The sequence below is a fragment of the Eptatretus burgeri genome, chromosome 10, assembly GCF_056783735.1.
Source record: "Eptatretus burgeri isolate ZD-2024b chromosome 10, Ebu_testis_v1, whole genome shotgun sequence".
Classification (NCBI taxonomy): Eukaryota; Metazoa; Chordata; class Myxini; order Myxiniformes; family Myxinidae; genus Eptatretus; species Eptatretus burgeri.
In genome coordinates, this window is record NC_140970.1 from 43,468,755 (window position 1) to 43,487,835 (window position 19,081).

A 19,081-nucleotide genomic window follows, 5' to 3' on the forward strand; every position below is an offset into this window, starting at 1 on the left:
CTTTTTGAGATATCCTGCTCACAGAGAAACAGACAGGGGTGAAAACATAACCTCCGTCCACCTTCGATGGCGGAGGTAATAATAAATATGCAGTCGCGGCGAATAAAGACGCCTTCACAAAATGCACTCATGGCATGACCCAGGATCCGATCGAAAAGTATTCCAACAACCGATAAATGCCACTGCGCACCAGTACCTCAGCTATTAAAACACAAATTGCGTTATACAGTGTACCAGAAAGGTGTATCCCGATGAGAGTTGTGTGACACCGTGCACGATACCAGAACTATGCTTTGGCGTGTCCACGGCGTCGACGGGCAATCAATCCTACACATGTCTGCAAGCACAGGTTTTGCATATTAAAGACCGACAATGAGAGCAACGTGATGAAGCCGTGACACAATAGTTATGACTTTTCAAAACCAGGCATCCACAAATCATTTCGAACATCGTACTTACCCGTCTTAGTTATGCAGAACACGTGCAACAACGGTGCATCGTACCAGGTAAATTTATCAACTTAAGAGGCCAGGACAATGTTGCAGATATGCGGCAGCATAGTTCCGGCAGCTCCCAATGCAGTTACTTCATGGTTCGCTCACGGTCACAGCAACTAGTGGATGTGCATCGCAACACTGACGAGATGATTGATGCTTCAAAAGTTGAATGAAATAAATATCTCAGCATTCGGGCACACTTTGTAAATTAAACTTTATTGCGTTATATAGTGCAATTCCTAAAGGCGAATTATGGATGCCCCCCCCCCTTCCACCTCATCTGATCCCCAAGTCGATGGGAGGAGGCACGAGCAGGTTAGTGAGAAACCACTGGGGATATGAAAGAAGTGTTAGATGTTAACAAAAAAAAAAAAGAGAGTTAGCTAAAATCGGTTTGGCATAGTTTTGATGAGCATGATTGCCCATACCACGGGAAAAACAAAAAACAGAGCATTCCAATTTGGTCTCAAGACAATGGTTTCTCTCGACCAAGACTACGCATCCCAGTTCGTAAAACGCCTGAACTTGAGGCTGGGTGGTGGTGCGATCACTGGTCTACCGAGACACCAGTTCCAGTTGGGCAGTGCATCATGCAGGCGGGCGGCGCTCATGGTGAAGGCAGGACTCAGATCTCCGTCCATCCCCACAGTCAGAGATGCTTGTGTCGGGAAGCAGTTGAGGATACCGAATGTTGCAGGACCGGACAACCCAGGGTTGCGCCTCGATCGGCCTCTATCGTCACACACGTTTCTCTGACGGACATCGTCCAGACACCCTGCCACCGGAGCTACTGCTGCTGCTGCTGGCGCTTCCTTGCGGTTGCCGCGCTTTTTCCGCAACATCCCATTTAAATGCAAATTCTTCAAAGTGCTTTTCATACTGCCCTGCCTGTTATTCCCACGCTTTCTCGCAGATCCACTATTCCGAGAGACTTTCACGTGTGACAAGCACGGTGGGTTTTTGGGTCTATCCGCAAGGCTGTGTAGCCGCTTTAACCGTCCCCGTGGACTTCGAGGCTCAACTCGTAACTGCCTCATTCTGCAACGAACCGTTTCTGCAGCTGCGAGTCTGCAGGGCAGGACGCGGAGGTCATGCGTCGAACCAGTCGCCAAAAAGTTACTCTTCAAACTTGTTCGAAAAGCATGTTTCATTTGTTGCACTTTCGGCTGACCGTCCTTGGGCAGTGCTGCTTTTCCCTCAGATGCCGAGCTCAGTGCTTCAAGGTCTTTGTGAAGCTGTACATTTGGTTTAACTCTAACCGGCTCCACAGTCCATAGCTTCTCATCTACCCGCCTGATGACAATGGAGCTACGGTGAGCCCTTCCAGACCACTGGTTCTCATGTTCCTGCCTAGATTCCAAACCATTCTGTGGGTTTGATTCCAAGTATGTGCAGTGCTTATGTCGTAGGTCTGCAAAGTCTTGATTCAGTAACTGTTGCGAGTATTGCTGATCTCCACTGCCGTTACTGTTCTCGCGTTGGGGTCGCCATGAAGTGCTCAATAATGTCCCATCAATGTCTCTACAGATGAGTTTGCGAGAAGGACTACGCTGCTGATGTGCTGTCATCCCAATCTCTGTGTTGCAATCCCAACTCGCATCTTCTTTGCAATCAGTACACATTCCGTTCTTTTTCTTGCAGTCCAAGTTTGTGGCCGAAGGGCTAAAGAGGGAGGTTGCCTCGGTTTGGTCAGCAGCATCATTGGTGATTATGGAAAACCGTTTGTTGTTGCAGCACTGGTAGAAGTGATCCTTTGTATTACAAGATACCGTTTCATTGTCATTACCCTGCAGACACCTCACTTTTCTGAAAGAGACCCCAGCATCAAACTTTGATCTTTCAAGCTCGCCGTTTACTTCCTCAACAGTTGTCCTCAGTGAAGATGATGGGACCACCGTAGCATCATTCCAGGATTTTCCCAAACTGTCCGTGAGTGTACGATTCACTTCACATCTCAATGCACCACTAGGAAAGTGCTTCACCTCCTCACCGGCAGCAAAGTGCTTCAAATCCTCATCATAAAACGAAATGCCATTATGACGATCACAATCAAAACCATTCCGAATCACATCGTGCTCTTTCTGAACCTCGTCACCCTGTGGCAAATGTCTGGAATATAAAGATCCAACACTACGATCTGTAGACCAACAACCATTGTGATTTTTTGGATCCTTGCCATTTTCACCAAAGGACGTTGATACAAAGTCTTGAAATTGTGTCTTCGATTTATCCGAAGAAGTTTGGCTGTCAGGCAACTTTCTCCTGCGGCGTTTCGTTCTAAGGATGGGCTCCGTCTTACACGAGGTGTAAAGTGCTTGAACATCATCCTGCGAGATTAAGGTGCATTTAGCAGAGTGAAATGTGATGGAATCCATGTCCTTGAGCTGCCGCAATTCGTCCAATTCACACTGATACTTGGTGACATTCAGATGATCCATGCGCTTGTGCACAGTTGTTCGTGGCGTGCTGCACAGCAGGAGGGTATGAACCTGAGACAGCGGAAACATTTGCTTGCCTTCGATGATTAGGTAACCCAGCAGCACACCGCTTGAAACCTCCACGCCGTTGACCCTCTTGTATCCATATGGACGCACTGCTTTTCGCAGCTTGACCGGATACTTTTCGCCTTCCACCGGAGCCAGGAGCAGCGGCTGGAAAGCTGGGCACGCCATTTCTAAACTTTCCTGCAAAAGAACAAAAACAATTTACATCATAGCTTAATTTGTCGGTTTGACATCACCATCAATTTGATTTATTCCAGATTTTAAAGGAAATTCAAATATCAGTAGAATCAATCAAAAGAAGGTGCGTTTGATGCAGGGTTTCCAGAAAGTATGAATATATATATATATATATATATATATATATATATATATATATATATATATATATATATATATATATATATATATATATATATATATATATATATATATATATATATATATATAACGCCTTCGATTGTTCAAGAGTTCTCGTTCGAAAGATTATTTTCGGCATCAGTTCAATGAAATATATAACCATGCATTATAACAATAAGAAACGAACGAAACGCTGAATTGCGTAAATGCGCAAACCACCGTTAATTTTACGATTTTTTTTTTTTTAGGACGGCAAACAAAAAAACAACAAAAAAAACGACAAGTGGTCTAAATTTACATGTAAATAAATCAATTACAAATGCCTTGCAAATTTTTACTCGAATATAAGCAATGATTACCGATTCGTACGCATTTCATCATCAGCAGGAAACGAAAGATAATGAACTTAAGGAAAGGTTTTGAAACAATCGATATGAGTAAAATTTGATAACAACATTAGAAAACAAGCTTATAACATTATTTGACCAACGATGCATCGTCTGCTTCGTGAAAAGCCTGAGGGGGAGCAGGCTGTTGGGATGGGGGACGTTCTCATACATTTAAAAAAGTGTTTTGGGATTAAGATGAGATGAACACACACACACTGTTAATAATGGTACGATTTTAATACTGCCGTTTCATTGAAACGCCGATACGTTATATTAACGCTGTGTCTGTGTGTGTGAAAAGACTACTCAGAGAAGTGGTAAACAGCGAGGATGGAAATCGAAGCTGACGCATGATAGCTGTAAATTCCGTGAGGTGTGAGGTCCGCGTAATACCACTTGTGGAAGGCAATTGCCTGTTAGGTGCACAGTATTGCGTTGCGAGGCAGCGTGCAACCTGCTCTGTCGATTTGCGTGACCTTCAGGGACAGATATGTGCACGGCTCTTTATGGACTCACCTACAGCCCTGTGCACCAAGTCCGTGCGCCGCATTAATGCTTTTAACCGGCACTCCAAGCCTGTAAAGAAGGAAACGCACGGAAACGGAACTGATAAAGACAATTGTACTGACTCGCAGTTTCATTTTTATTCTTTGCAAGTTATCAACATTCCAAAATAATCAAGATATAGAAAACAACATCGTACAATGGGACACAGATTAGTAATAGCGCAATTACAAAGTGTGAAGAGGTATTCAAAATAAAACCCACGGCACAAAATGGAGTGTATTGTCCCTCATATATATATATAACCTATATAACCAGTTAACATCGATAGACACAGAAACACTTATCCTTCACATAACCGCCTGCAGGGTCATGTAAAATAGACCACAAGCAAATGCGCAAAATTCCAATGTCTATAATGACATGTCCACAGTGTCGCCCGTATTTGTGACGAAGACGTCAATGGGCGTCTTTGCGATTGTACGATTGCCTTAACCGGCCTCACCGCCAGCAAAGTGGTTCACCTCAAAATAAAACAAAACGTCATTAAATAATGTGCTGTGCGAAAGTTTGGGTTATTTTCACTTTTGTGGTTCTATTCCCCCATTAAGCATTTGTGGGAAGTTAGATGCATCCACTACAAGTAGATAATAATTCAAATTTCTGTGAAAGTCAACTTAATATCATAGTTACCTTTTAGGATATAAATAAATTAAAAACCTTTTTCTTTGCTACGCGTCTTGGAGAAGCCAAGGGCTTGGTACGGGAGCCCGGTTAAAGTTCTGCGGGTCGGGTCAAAATGACTGCAACCACCAGCTACGTCCACAGCCCTGAGCAAGTTCTGGGACCTATTTGTAACGTTACAAAACCAATTGATGCCTGGTGTTCAAATCCCACTCGGCCGTTGAATTAATACCAGGTGCGGTCAACTCAGCCTGTCATCCTTCCGAGGTCGGCAAAATGAGTGCCAGCTTGCTGGTATCCTGTGTCGGAGTGGCAACCCATCTAGGATTGTGCCCAATCGCTAAGGAGACTGCTTAAGGCAACATCACTGCTCTGTACAGAGTATGGTACCATTGGATGGATGGATGGAATACGAGTTGGGACCATGTATTTAACCGAGTGATGCGCCAATCGGAGCTCGCGGTGTTCTTAATCTGGCCAAGCAACCACAGATCACGAGCGCTCCGAGCCAACTCACGCAACGATACCGAAATCATCAAACGAGATCACAACGAGCAGAATCCAACCCCAAAATCAGGTACATTTATTTAACAATTAAATGGCATGGCAGAAGGACTACATGAAAAATTAACTATGATGCAATGAACAAATATAAATTAATCAGTAAATAATCCCATTTTAACCCTGACCGTCCTCAAACAAACCAAAACTTTGCAGATATCTTTACTGTTCTTATCTTAGGCCCGTTCGTGCACTCAACAAGGATACAGTACAGGGAATACTGCACAGTACAAGCAATACCGAGAGGTCGATTCAAACCCAGAGGCAAGCTGTGCAGGAGTCTAGAAGTCGAGTTATCGGAGCACTCTGGCGCAATTCGGCGCAACTGTCGCTCCCCCTCAAAGCCCTCGTTGCTTTGAGAAAATAACTCTTCCTGCCAATCTCGGGCGCTCTCCTCCTCTCTAGGCCTTCACGTCTTGCTGTAGCAGCTGTAACGGCCAACCCACCTCTCTGCATCAGTCACATACAGGAACCATGGATAAAAGAGTGATGGCACTCAATAAAGCGAAAGGTGGACACACAAACAATTGACTGATCCAATAAAATGACTGTTCTTGTTATTTAATTGAGCAGCTTGTTTTACAAACATTTATAAAGACTTGATTTACAATAACAACACATATGACTGTTATCCTTACTACAATTTACAGAACGGTGTGTTTGTTGCGCTACTCCTCCAACAGTTCTGGGCCGATTGCATCCCGACTTGCTACATAGAATCAGCATGATCCCAATTAGTGCATCGGGGTGTTTTTATCTTTGCCAGTGGTCATGGATGAGGGAGGGGACGCAAATTCTCTAGGTAAATGTGCATCGTGTAGCGCCGCCTCCAGGTGTCAGCAGGTATTACAAGTCCCTACCTTTTACAATACAGTATTCCCGTCCCCACGTTATCCAATGCAGCGAGGTATTTTGAACTACGCAGCGAGAGGTATTTTGAAATAGACATTTGAATAAGAATAATAGCATAACCCCCCTGACCGCTCCTGTATGGAGCAGGTGCTCCTCGTCACTGATAATTTGATGAATTTACCCTAAATTATGATCATCATTGGAATAACAAACCTTTGCACAGTAGCGTAATGGCGCCTAACTTTTGTGCTGGGCAGGTAAACAACACTGCCTTACCTGCCCGGCTGGCGAATCACCGGTGATTCCTGTTATTTTGTACAATTTGCACTAGCTTCTCTACTAGTTTTCTCAACTAGAACTACTGTTTTTGTCTGCAGAAATCCGTAGAAATCACCGGTAATTCTGCGGCGGCCATTTTGTCTGTTTTCATCTCGTTCCAAATCGTGCGTGATTGCACGAGATTTGACGGTTTGGACGCATTTTCTCATGTCCAGGTTGGTTAAATGAGTGAATTTGGGTGGATGAGTGAGTTTATATGTGATGTTGGATGGATGAGTTGTACCCCCACCATTGTCCATCACCCACAAAAATGCCCCCCCAGCACAACTCACAACCCCCCTGCCCCCCCATCACCCACACAAAAAAGGTCCCTCCCTCCCCCATCACCCACAACCTCCTCCATCATCCCCCCCATCACCCACAACCTCCTCCATCATCCCCCCACCCCCACCCCACTCATCAAACTCACTCATCCATCCATCCAACTCACTCATTCTGCAAACCTCCTCCATTAAACTCACTCATCAAATTCATTCATCCACCCAACCTCCTCCATTAAACTCACTCATCCAACCAACCTCACTCATCAAACTCACTCATGCGAGTATATTAAAAGTGTTTGATCTCAAATTTGTGACTTTTGTCTTTATTTTATCGGGCCGGTAGAAATTCGGGCCGGTAGTAACTATTTCTAGTCACTGGCCCTGCTGGCCGGTGGATAAAAATGTTAATTTGCACCCCTGCATATGCAGTGAAAACTCTCAGATCTGAATTCCTTGGGACCGAACAATATTCGGATTACAGAATTTTTCGGATTTTAGAACATGAAACATTATTTATTTATTTTTGTGTGTACGAAGTGAAGGTTCATGGAAGAGCTACAAGACTGAATGGATCAGGATACAACAGAACAAAAGGAATAGTAGAGGGTTAGGGGTGTTTGGGGGGAGGGGGACACCAACAGCACGGTTGAAGGACAAGATAGAGGGAGAGTTTGACAAATAAGGGATATGGGGAAGAATGAGGGTTCGGGGAAGACACAGGCTTTGTGTGAAGAGGTTGAACTACCACTTAAAGTTTGTTTACAATGCTTTATTGCCCTCTTAATAATTTCCTGCAGATTAATTTATTTCATGAAGTTTGGTTTCTCCTTCATGATTTATTGTTGAGAGATAAAATTCATCTCACTGCGTACAGAAGCTTTTTACCGTTCTCCAAGATTTATTCCCTGATCAATGGTCATCTGCTTTTATTCTTCACCGACACCATCACCGTCGTCATTGCAGTTAATCAGCAATCTCTCCATCTGTCATCTGGTAGACCACAGGTGCTTCACTGTAGCAATTCATCCACTCCACGGTGTCATCTTCATGCAAGTCGTTGACCAATTCAGTGTTCATGGAATTTGCACGACGTATCAATTCCGCTGCGTAAACCTTCTCACTTGAAAGTTTAAAACTTTCAAAGTCTTCGGCTTGCTCAGTGTCATCGAACATGGTGAGCATGTTATGCCATGCATTTTTTAATGTTGGTTCTGTCACTGAGTCCCATGCACATGCACCTGCCCAAATACAGTTCTTGATGGTGAACTCCTTCTCGAACGTTCCCATCACACCAGCACCTGAGAATCAGTATTAAGCAGACGACGCATTAATCAATTATTTCTTTTTTTGAATAAAAATATTTTGGAGTTCGAAGTTTGGAATTTCTGATTTGAGAGCTTTCACTGCATGTGACGAAAACTTAAAAATTGATCACCTGGTGTTTAACATCACAAAAACTTTAGTGTGGTCAAGAAAGGCAAAATATCATTATCGTACGTCCCAAAAATAACGTTCAGGTGTGTCCCAGAAAAAAAAAAATTAGCACTGTATAAATTTTAGAATTTTTGCATTTTATAGCACAAAAAAAAAAAAAAAACTACGGTGTTGACAAGTAAAGCCAAAGATGATTACAGTATGTCCCCAAAATATTTTTAGGTGTACAGTGTGTCCGAGAAAACAACACTACGTTGAATTGCCTACAGAAGATGGGCCGAGATGGCACTCCCGCCCTCGAGTACCGACGCTAGTGTGTATATATATATATATATATATATATATATATATATATATATATATATATATATATATATATATATATATATATATTTTTTTTTTTTTTTTTAAAGGCTCTTTTGGCTAAGCAGTTGCAGAGGCTCTACGTATTGGACGTGAGCTCAGCAGAGCTACAGCCCCTTACATCTCCATAGATTTGTACCGCGTCAATACCAGAAAGAGGATATAATTCTAAGTTTTATCAACTTGTCCACCTGAGAGAGGGACTATCCACACACACATCTTTCAGGCTTGTTGAACCTAACCTTATGAGGGTGGCCTTCTTTTTTTTAAGGTTCAAAAATAATAATAAATAAACAGCTTGGGATGGGCACCTTGACTGCACGGTCAAAGTACACAGGCCAACAAGACTGTCTTATGAGCATAAAGATGCACCTCAGCTCCAAGGCTGAAGTATATGCTCAATTAAACACACACACACACAACCTAACCTTGAAGGGTCAGAATGCAGTCATACAAGTTGACCACTCCTCAATAGGAATAGGTCCCCATGATACCCGACGGCATGGAGCAGAAACTCCTTCCCAGAGTGGAAGGGTGAAACCCTACAAGACATCAAGTCGAGATCAGACCTCATTACTGTTGGGGTACCAGGAAGCAAGTGCCACACCAGGTATTGCTGCACACATTCTGACCAGCAGGAGATGTCTGCCACCCATCAATCTGTCTGTTGCACACAAAACAGTTATGGGAGAAGCCAGGAGCAATTAAAAAAGTTTAAAGGCTCTTCTGGCTAAACAGTTGCATAAGTAGCCAGAAGAGCTAAAGGCGATGCAATGATGCCCATCTTTTGTTCGCCCCACAATATGACCTTGATTTTCAACATTCAGGGAGAGAGCGTAAACTAAGAAATTTGGCCCCATCTACAATCTATCCGTAAAACTCAACGTTTTGAAAATCAGAGGAAAATTATTCAAGTTATGATCAAAAAGGTGGTTTATTTAATTACGTCACAATCCAAAAAAGTAGGTCAAGCACACAAATCAAATATCAGGTGCTCAACAGTGCAGGTATCCGGTTATGATGTGAGAACATCTTGGAAAACCAAACAGTCTTTGAGATTCTGCATTGACAAAATTGAGGGATGACCAAAAAAAAATTCTCATTTTTTTTTAGACCACCATTTGACCTTGACCTTTAACTCGGAGGGGTATGATGTAAATCAAGCATAAATGCGCCTTACTCTGGGCTATCCAGAGAGGGCAATGGCATTCTGATCAGACAAACCTTATTAGGAGTTGTGATGAATCGTGTTCAAATGTCAATAATTAGTTCATGACCTTAGAAAGTAGATCTAGGTCAAAAATATATGTCAACCCTGCATATTTACATTCCCATTATTGATGCAAAATTTCATTCCGAAAGTCCTAGCCGGCTCCAAGATACAGCTCAGACATTGGGAGAAATGCCTGGTGTTGGCTTAATGGTGCGGGTGTAGGTGGTGGGCTTGGGATCCTAGGATCCTGAGTTCAAACCCCACTCGGCTGTTGAATTAATACCAGGTGGGGGTTGACTCTGCCTGTCATCCTCTTCCAAGGTCGGCAAAATGAGTGCCAGCTTCCTGGTATCCTGCGTCGGAGTGGCGATCCGTCCAGGATTGTGCCAATAGCCTCGTAGACTAGTTCGGCAGCACCAACGCTCTGCACAGAGTATGATCCCAATGGATGGACGGATTGGCAGAAAAAAAAAAAAGGGAAGAAAATAAAACCAAAACAAAATGGTGGTTTAGTACTCTTAAGGGCCTAGGAAACTCTGAGGTACCAAACGTACCATTAAAAACTGCGGCACCAATTGTAGAAACAAGGCCTTGAGCAGGTGTAAGCCTCCCCCTATCCGACAAGACGTGCTTTAAATGTCCATGTCCACGGACCATAACAAATTTACAAATGAACATAAAACTGCAGTTTTTTTGGAATGTCAGTTAATTTTTGCAATCTTTTCTTTGTTTTCATGCAGTATTCCAAGGCATGTTATTACCTCCACCACAAAAGGTGGATGGAGGTTATCCTTACAATAATTTACGGACCAGTATTTATGTGTGTTTGTCGCGCTACTCTTCCTACAGTTCTGGGCTGATTACATCCAGACTTGCTACATGGGATCAGCATAACCCCAATTAATGTACAGGGTGTTTGTATCTTTGCCATTGGTTTCAGAGGGGAGGAGGAGTGGACCAAAATTCTCCATGTAAATGTGTATCATGTCACGCCACCTCCAGGTGGGAGAGGGTATTTCAAGTCTCCACCATTTACAGTGCAGTATTCCTGTCCCCACGTTTTCCAGTGCTGAGGTGTTCTCAATTAGAAGCAGCAGGTATGTCTTTGCTTCATGCACGTTAGCCGGGTTATTTATTTTTCCGATACAGAGCTGTCAGTTGCCTATACACCGCCCAAATAAAGGAATGCATTGGAAGAACGTGTTGCATGCTTGGAACAGGATCGCGGGTAGGACGGGGACTCTGTTAGTGTTTTATAAATATATACAGGCACCTGTTAGTGCAGGAACCCACGGAACATCTGCGCAATGTAAAATGTGACTTTAAAAGTCAAGTATCCCCCCTAAACCCCTAAGAAATCAAACCCCACTCCCAAACCCCAAGTCTTAACCTCCACCCCCCCCCCAACCCAAAAACTTGAATCACTACTTCCTCACTCCAAGCCTTCAAATCCCCATCCCAGTACCCCACTCGCAACTCCTCAATCTCCCCCTTCCCCACCTCAACCTCCCACCCCTCCAAAGTCTCAACCCCCCCCAACTGTCCCATTTTTACTCACCCCCCCCCACTTCAAACCCCAACTTTGTCCTCCCCTCTCTCGCTCATAAAAGCGAAAGGGCAATCTTGCATGGATCATTACCGGACATATTTACTTCCGCCACTAAGAGGGGACGGAGGTTATGTTTTCACCCTTGTCTGTCTGTCTGTGTGTAGGATATCTCAAAAAGTTGAGTCGACAGATACGGATGAAATTTTGTGTGCAGGTTGGGTGTGCGACAAGGACGAACTGATTCGATTGTGGTGAAGTTGCAGGTACTAGAATTTTTAAAGTGATTCTTCACCATTGAGAGATCGGGCGAAAAACGAAATGTGGCACGATATCTTAAAAAGTTGTGGATAGATTCAGTCGAAACTTGGTGGACACGTCGAGTGTGTGACACTGTGACAAGGACGAGTTGATTCGATTTTGGTGAAGATCCGAGGGAGAGATATATGCGCTCTACCAAGTGCCCTGAACTAGTTAAAGTTGTGTCACCACAATCACAGAGTTTGAAGTTGTATTACATGGAACCTCCTAATCATTACTCGTCAATAAATGGCTATCTCAGTATTCTGGTGTATTTTGCATCACCGAAAGTGAATTATAGCGGTTTAACTACGTTTTGCAAAAACTGTACAATTAAAATAAAACCTGCTTTCGATTCCTACCAATTCGCATTTCGTCGCCTCCAACTTGCCATGTGTCATGTAGAAATCTGCACCCGAAGGGACGAATTAATCAATATGGCCCAAATATGTCATGGTCTAGATGTTTATCCTCGTCGCCATGTAATGAATCTGGGGAGTGTTCAGTCACCAAGTTTCTTGTCGAGCTCTCACTGCACGAAGTGGCTTAAGCACTCTTCAAAACCGTTGATAAGGCATAGCTTGTTGGAAACTAAATACATCCCTGGACAACTCGACAGCATACATACAAAAGACCAACAAAAGGACAGTTCATTTTTTTTTTTTTTAATGAAAGACCTCATTTCCACTGGACGAGTTGAAATCAAAATGTGCTTTTGTTTCTTCAAAAGGTACCTTTATTTAATGGCAAAAGACACCTTGATTCAGTCTCCAAAGGTACACCAAATGCGTGAGAAAATAAAATGAGGGCGATTTAATTTTGAAGTCCTTCCCCGAACGAACACACAACAGGACAGTCAGGCAGGCTGGCAGATAATATACAAGTAAGAAGATAAGAATATATAAAATGGTGTTTTGTTTCTGGTGAGGAGGTGAAGCACTTTGTTATATACTTTTTTATACACGACACCGGTCCCCACACGACACCTCGGCACCACCACACATCATGACACAACTGGCAGAGAAACACCAGTTCCACTCGACAAACCAATGCCACCTGAGAAACCAGTGCCGCACATGAAGGCAGCACCACCACCCAAGCGAGATCATCAACACAAATGCCCCAAATGGAAAAGGTGCAAAACCATTCACCGCTGATGAGCGAGACACCACAAGCATCGGCGCCACAGCTCGACGGGGTGACACCGCTCGCGTCGGCGCCACCGCTCCACGGGGCGACACCGCTCGCGTCTGCGCCACCGCTCCACGAGGCGACACCGCTCGCGTCTGCGCCACACCGCTCGCGTCGGCGCCACCGCTCGACGGGGCGACACCGCTCGCGTCGGCGCCACCGCTCGACGGGGCGACACCGCTCGCGTCGGAGCCACCGCTCGCGTCGGCGCCACCGCTCCACGGGGCTACACCGCTCGCGTCGGCGCCACCGCTCCACGGGGCTACACCGCTCGCGTCGGCGCCACCGCTCCACGGGGCTACACCGCTCGCGTCGGCGCCACCGCTCCACGGGGCTACACCGCTCGCGTCGGCGCCACCGCTCCACGGGACTACACCGCTCGCGTCGGCGCCACCGCTCCACGGGGCTACACCGCTCGCGTCGGCGCCACCGCTCCACGGGGCTACACAGCTCGCGTCGGCGCCACCGCTCCACGGGGCTACACCGCTCGCGTCGGCGCCACCGCTCCACGGGGCGACACCGCTCGCGTCGGCGCCACCGCTCCACGGGGCGACACCGCTCGCGTCGGCGCCACCGCTCGACGGGGCGGCACTGCTCGCGTCGGCGCCACCGCTCGCGTCGGCGCCACCGCTCCACGGGGCGACACCGCTCGCGTCGGCGCCACCGCTCCACGGGGCGACACCGCTCGCGTCGGCGCCACCGCTCCACGGGGCGACACCGCTCGCGTCGGCGCCACCGCTCCACGGGGCGACACCGCTCGCGTCGGCGCCACCGCTCCACGGGGCGGCACCGCTCGCGTCGGCGCCACCGCTCGACGGGGCGGCACCGTTCGCGTCGGCGCCACCGCTCGACGGGGCGGCACCGCTCGCGTCGGCGCCACCGCTCGACGGGGCGGCACCGCTCGCGTCGGCGCCACCGCTCGACGGGGCGGCACCGCTCGCGTCGGCGCCACCGCTCGACGGGGCGGCACCGCTCGCGTCGGCGCCACCGCTCGACGGGGCGGCACCGCTCGCGTCGGCGCCACCGCTCGACGGGGCGGCACCGCTGGCGTCGGCGCCACCGCTCGACGGGGCGGCACCGCTGGCGTCGGCGCCACCGCTCGACGGGGCGGCACCGCTCGCGTCGGCGCCACCGCTCGACGGGGCGGCACCGCTCGCGTCGGCGCCACCGCTCGACGGGGCGACACCGCTCGCGTCGGCACCACCGCTCCACAGGGCGACACCGCTCGCGTCGGCCCCACCGCTCCACAGGGCGACACCACTCGCGTCGGCGCCACCACTCCACAGGGCGACACCGCTCGCGTCGGCGCCACAGGCGACACCGCTCGCCTCGGCGCCACAGGCGACACCGCTCGCGTCGGCGCCACCGCTGCACAGGGCGACACCGCTCGCGTCGGCTCCACAGCTCGACAGGGCGACACCGCTCGCGTCGCCAACACCGTTTGACGGGGCGCCACCGCTCGCGTCGGCGCCACCGCTAGACGAGGCGACACAATTCGCATCGGCGCCACCGCTCCACAGGGCGACACCGCTCACGTCGGCTCCACTGCTCGATAGGGCGATACCGCTCGCATCGCCAACACCTTTCGACGGGGCGACACCGCTCACGTTGGCCCAACCGCTCGGCGGGCGACACCGCTCGCGTCGGCGCCACCGCTGAAGTCGGCCCCACCGCTCGACGGACGACACCGCTCGCGTCAGCTCTAGAGCGGTGTCGCCTGCCGAGTGGTGTCGCCCGCCGAGCGGTGTCTCCTGCCGAGCGGTGTCACCCGCCGAGCAGTGATCTGCCGCGAGCGGTGTCGCCCCGCTGAGCGGTGGCACCACCGCGAGCAGTGTCGCCCATGGAGTGGTGTCGCCGACGCGAGCGGGGTCGCCCACGCATGTGGTGTCGCCCCGCCGAGTGATGGCCCCGCCGTGAGCGTTGTCACCGACGAGAGCGGTGGCACCGACGAGAGCGGTGGCGCCGACGAGAGCGGTGGCACCGACGAGAGCGGTGCTGCCCCTTCGAGCGGTGTCGCCCCGTGGAGCGCTGTCGCCGATGCGAGCGGTGTCGCCCCGTGGAGCGCCGTCGCCGATGCGAGCGGTGTCGCCCCGTGGAGCGCCGTCGCCGATGCGAGCGGTGTCGCGCCGTCGCCGATGCGAGCGGTGTCGCCCCGTCGAGCGCCGTCGCCGATGCGAGCGGTGTCGCCCCGTCGAGCGCCGTCGCCGATGCGAGCGGTGTCGCCCCGTCGAGCGCCGTCGCCGATGCGAGCGGTGTCGCCCCGTCGAGCGCCGTCGCCGATGCGAGCGGTGTCGCCCCGTCGAGCGCCGTCGCCGATGCGAGCGGTGTCGCCCCGTCGAGCGCCGTCGCCGATGCGAGCGGTGTCGCCCCGTCGAGCGCCGTCGCCGATGCGAGCGGTGTCGCCCCGTCGAGCGCTGTCGCCCCGTCGAGCGGTGTCGCCCCGTCGAGCGGTGTGACCCGCTGCGAGCGGTGTCTCCGCCTAGCGGTGACCTGCCGCGAGTGATGTCACCCGCCGCAAGAGGTGTCACCCGCAAAGCGGTGTTGCCGACGTGAGTGGTGTCGCCCCGTCGCGCGGCGGCGCCACTGCTGAAGTCGGCCCCACCGCTCGACGGATGACATCGCTCAGGTCAGCTCAAGAGCGGTGTGGCCCGTCGAGCGGTGGTGCCGATGAGATTGGTGTCGCCTGCAGAGCGGTGGCGCCGACGTGAGCGGTGTCTCCTGCCGAGCGGTGGCCCGCCGCTCGCGGTGTCGCCCACGGAGTGGTGTCGCCGACGCGAGTGGTGTCGCCCCGTCTAGCGGTGTCACCTACGGTGTTGCCCGCCGAGCGGTGGCCTCCACCGAGCGGTGGCGCTGATACGAGCAGTGTCGCCCCGTCGAGCGCCGTCGCCGATGCGAGCGGTGTCGCCCCGTCGAGCGCCGTCGCCGATGCGAGCGGTGTCGCCCCGTCGAGCGCCGTCGCCGATGCGAGCGGTGTCGCCCCGTCGAGCGCCGTCGCCGATGCGAGCGGTGTCGCCCCGTCGAGCGCCGTCGCCGATGCGAGCGGTGTCGCCCCGTCGAGCGCTGTCGCCCCGTCGAGCGGTGTCGCCCCGTCGAGCGGTGTGACCCGCTGCGAGCGGTGTCTCCGCCTAGCGGTGACCTGCCGCGAGTGATGTCACCCGCCGCAAGAGGTGTCACCCGCAAAGCGGTGTTGCCGACGTGAGTGGTGTCGCCCCGTCGCGCGGCGGCGCCACTGCTGAAGTCGGCCCCACCGCTCGACGGATGACATCGCTCAGGTCAGCTCAAGAGCGGTGTGGCCCGTCGAGCGGTGGTGCCGATGAGATTGGTGTCGCCTGCAGAGCGGTGGCGCCGACGTGAGCGGTGTCTCCTGCCGAGCGGTGGCCCGCCGCTCGCGGTGTCGCCCACGGAGTGGTGTCGCCGACGCGAGTGGTGTCGCCCCGTCTAGCGGTGTCACCTACGGTGTTGCCCGCCGAGCGGTGGCCTCCACCGAGCGGTGGCGCTGATACGAGCAGTGTCGCTGCGTGGGGCGCTGTCGCCGATGCGAGCGGTGTCATCCTGTGGAACGCTGTCGCCAATGTGAGCGGTGTCGCCCCGTGGAGCGCTGTCGGTGATGCGAGCGGTGTCGCCCGGTGGAGCGCTGTCGCCGATGCGAGCGGTGTCGCCACGTCGAGCGCTGCCGTCGCCAATGCGAGCGGTGTCGCCCTGTCGAGCGCTGTCGCCAATGCGAGCGGTGTCGCCCCGTCGAGTGCTGTCGCCAATGCGAGCGGTGTCGCCCCGTCGAGCGCTGTCGCCAATGCGAGCGGTGTCGCCCCGTCGAGCGCCGTCGCCGATGCGAGCGGTGTCGCCCCGTCGAGCGCCGTCGCCGATGCGAGCGGTGTCGCCCCGTCGAGCGCTGTCGCCCCGTCGAGCGGTGTCGCCCCATCGAGCGGTGTGACCCGCTGCGAGCGGTGTCTCCGCCTAGCGGTGACCTGCCACGAGTGATGTCACCCGCCGCAAGAGGTGTCACCCGCCAAGCGGTGTTGCCGACGTGAGTGGTGTCGCCCCGTCGCGCGGCGGCGCCACTGCTGAAGTAGGCCCCACCGCTCGACGGATGACATCGCTCAGGTCAGCTCAAGAGCGGTGTGGCCCGTCGAGCGGTGGTGCCGATGAGATTGGTGTCGCCTGCAGAGCGGTGGCGCCGACGTGAGCGGTGTCTCCTGCCGAGCGGTGGCCCGCCGCTCGCGGTGTCGCCCACGGAGTGGTGTCGCCGACGCGAGTGGTGTCGCCCCGTCTAGCGGTGTCACCGACGGTGTTGCCCGCCGAGCGGTGGCCTCCACCGAGCGGTGGCGCTGATACGAGCAGTGTCGCTGCGTGGGGCGCTGTCGCCGATGCGAGCGGTGTCATCCTGTGGAACGCTGTCGCCAATGTGAGCGGTGTCGCCCCGTGGAGCGCTGTCAGTGATGCGAGCGGTGTCGCCCGGTGGAGCGCTGTCGCCGATGCGAGCGGTGTCGCCACGTCGAGCGCTGCCGTCGCCAATGCGAGCGGTGTGGCCCTGTCGAGCGCTGTCGCCAATGCGAGCGGTGTCGCCCCGTCGAGCGCTGTCGCCGATGCGAGCGGTGTCGCCCACATGAGTGGTGTCGCCTGCAGAGAGGTGACCCGCCGTGAGCGGTGTGACCCGCTGTGAGCGGTGTCACCGCCTGGCGGTGACCCGCCGCGAGTGGTATCACCCGCCGAGCGGTGACCCGCCCCGAGCGGTGTCACCCGCCAAGCGGTTTCGCCGACGCGAGCGGTCTCACCAGCAGAGCGGCGACCCGCCACGAGCGGTGTCGCCGACGCGAGCGGTGCCGAGCGCTGTGGCCGACATGAGCGCTGTTGCCGACACGAGCACTGTCGCCCGCCGAGCGGTATCGCCCGCCGAGTGGTTTCGCCCACCGAGCGGTATCGCCCGCCAAGCGGTTTTGCCCACCGAGCGGTGTCGCCCACCGTGAGCAGTGTTGCTCCGCCGAGTGGTGGCCCCGCCGCAAGCGTTTTCACCGATGAGAGCGGTGGAATCAACAAGAGCGGTGGTGCCGACAAGAGCGGTGTCGCCTCGTCGACCGGTGTCGCCGATGCGAGCGATGTTGCCCCGTCGACCGGTGTCGCTGATGCGAGCGGTGTCGCCTTGTCAACCGGTATCACCCCGTCGACCGGTGTCACCGATGCGAGCGGTGTCGCCCAGTTCGAGCGGTGTCGCCGATGCGAGCGGTGTCGCCCCGTCGAGCGGTGTCGCCGATGCGAGCGGTGTCGCCCCGTCGAGCGGTGTTGCCGATCCGAGCGGTGTCGCCCCTTTGAGCGTTTGTTTCAACATGAGCGGTGTCTCCCGTCGATTGGTGGGGCAGGCTGAGCGGTGGAGATGACAAGAGCGATGTCGCCCGCCAAGCGGTGGCGCCGACGCGAGCGGTGTCGCCCCGTCGAGCGCTGTCGCCACCGCTCGACGGGGCGCCACCGCTCGCCTCGGCGCCACCGCTTGATGAGGCTGCACTACTCATGTCGGTGCCACTGCTCCACGGGGTGACACCGCTCGTGTCGGCACCACCGCTCGACGGGGCCACTCCGCTCGACGGGGCCACACCGCTCCCGTCGGCGACACCGCTCGACGGGGCCACTCCGCTCGACGGGGCCACACCGCTCCCGTCGGCGACACCGCTCGACGGGGCCACACCGCTTCCGTCGGCGACACCTCTCGACGGGGCCACACCGCTCCCGTTGGCGACACCTCTCGACGGGCCACACCGCTCCCATCGGTGACACCGCTTGACGGGGCGACACACCACTCGCATTGGCGACAATGTTCGACGGGGCGACACACCACTCGCATTGGCGACAATATTCGACGGGGCGATACACCACTTGCATTGGCGACAATGCTCGACGGGGCGACACCGCTCGACGGGATGACACCGCTCTCATCAGCGACACCGCTCGACAGGGCCACACCGCTCGCATTGGCACCCTCGCTCGACGGGGCCACGCCGCTGGCGTCGGCACCCCCGCTTGACGGGACCACACCGCTCGCATCGGCGACACTGCTCGCATCGGCGACACCACTCGAAGGGGCCACACCGCTCG

At 53.0% G+C, this 19,081-nt stretch overlaps 1 protein-coding gene across 6 annotated transcripts in view; it reads right to left on the reverse strand.

Moving 5' to 3' along the window:
* Positions 1-694: 694 nt before the first annotated feature.
* The window catches only part of LOC147018427 (uncharacterized), a 20,217-nt gene continuing 1,830 nt past the window's right edge, over positions 695-19,081 (reverse strand). For 3 of the 6 annotated variants that reach the window (XM_085898053.1, XM_085898056.1, XM_085898055.1), the window contains exons 2-4: positions 5,737-5,946; positions 4,264-4,323; positions 695-3,181 (exon numbers count right to left, since the gene is read on the reverse strand). In XM_085898053.1, the coding sequence (XP_085754179.1) occupies positions 992-3,169 (2,178 nt within the window). In that variant the 5' untranslated portion in view covers positions 3,170-3,181; positions 4,264-4,323; positions 5,737-5,946 and the 3' untranslated portion in view covers positions 695-991. Of the gene's footprint in view, positions 3,182-4,263; positions 4,324-5,736; positions 5,947-9,175; positions 9,197-19,081 lie in introns of those variants that run through there. The other 3 variants (XM_085898054.1, XM_085898058.1, XM_085898057.1) reach the window with 3 other exon arrangements.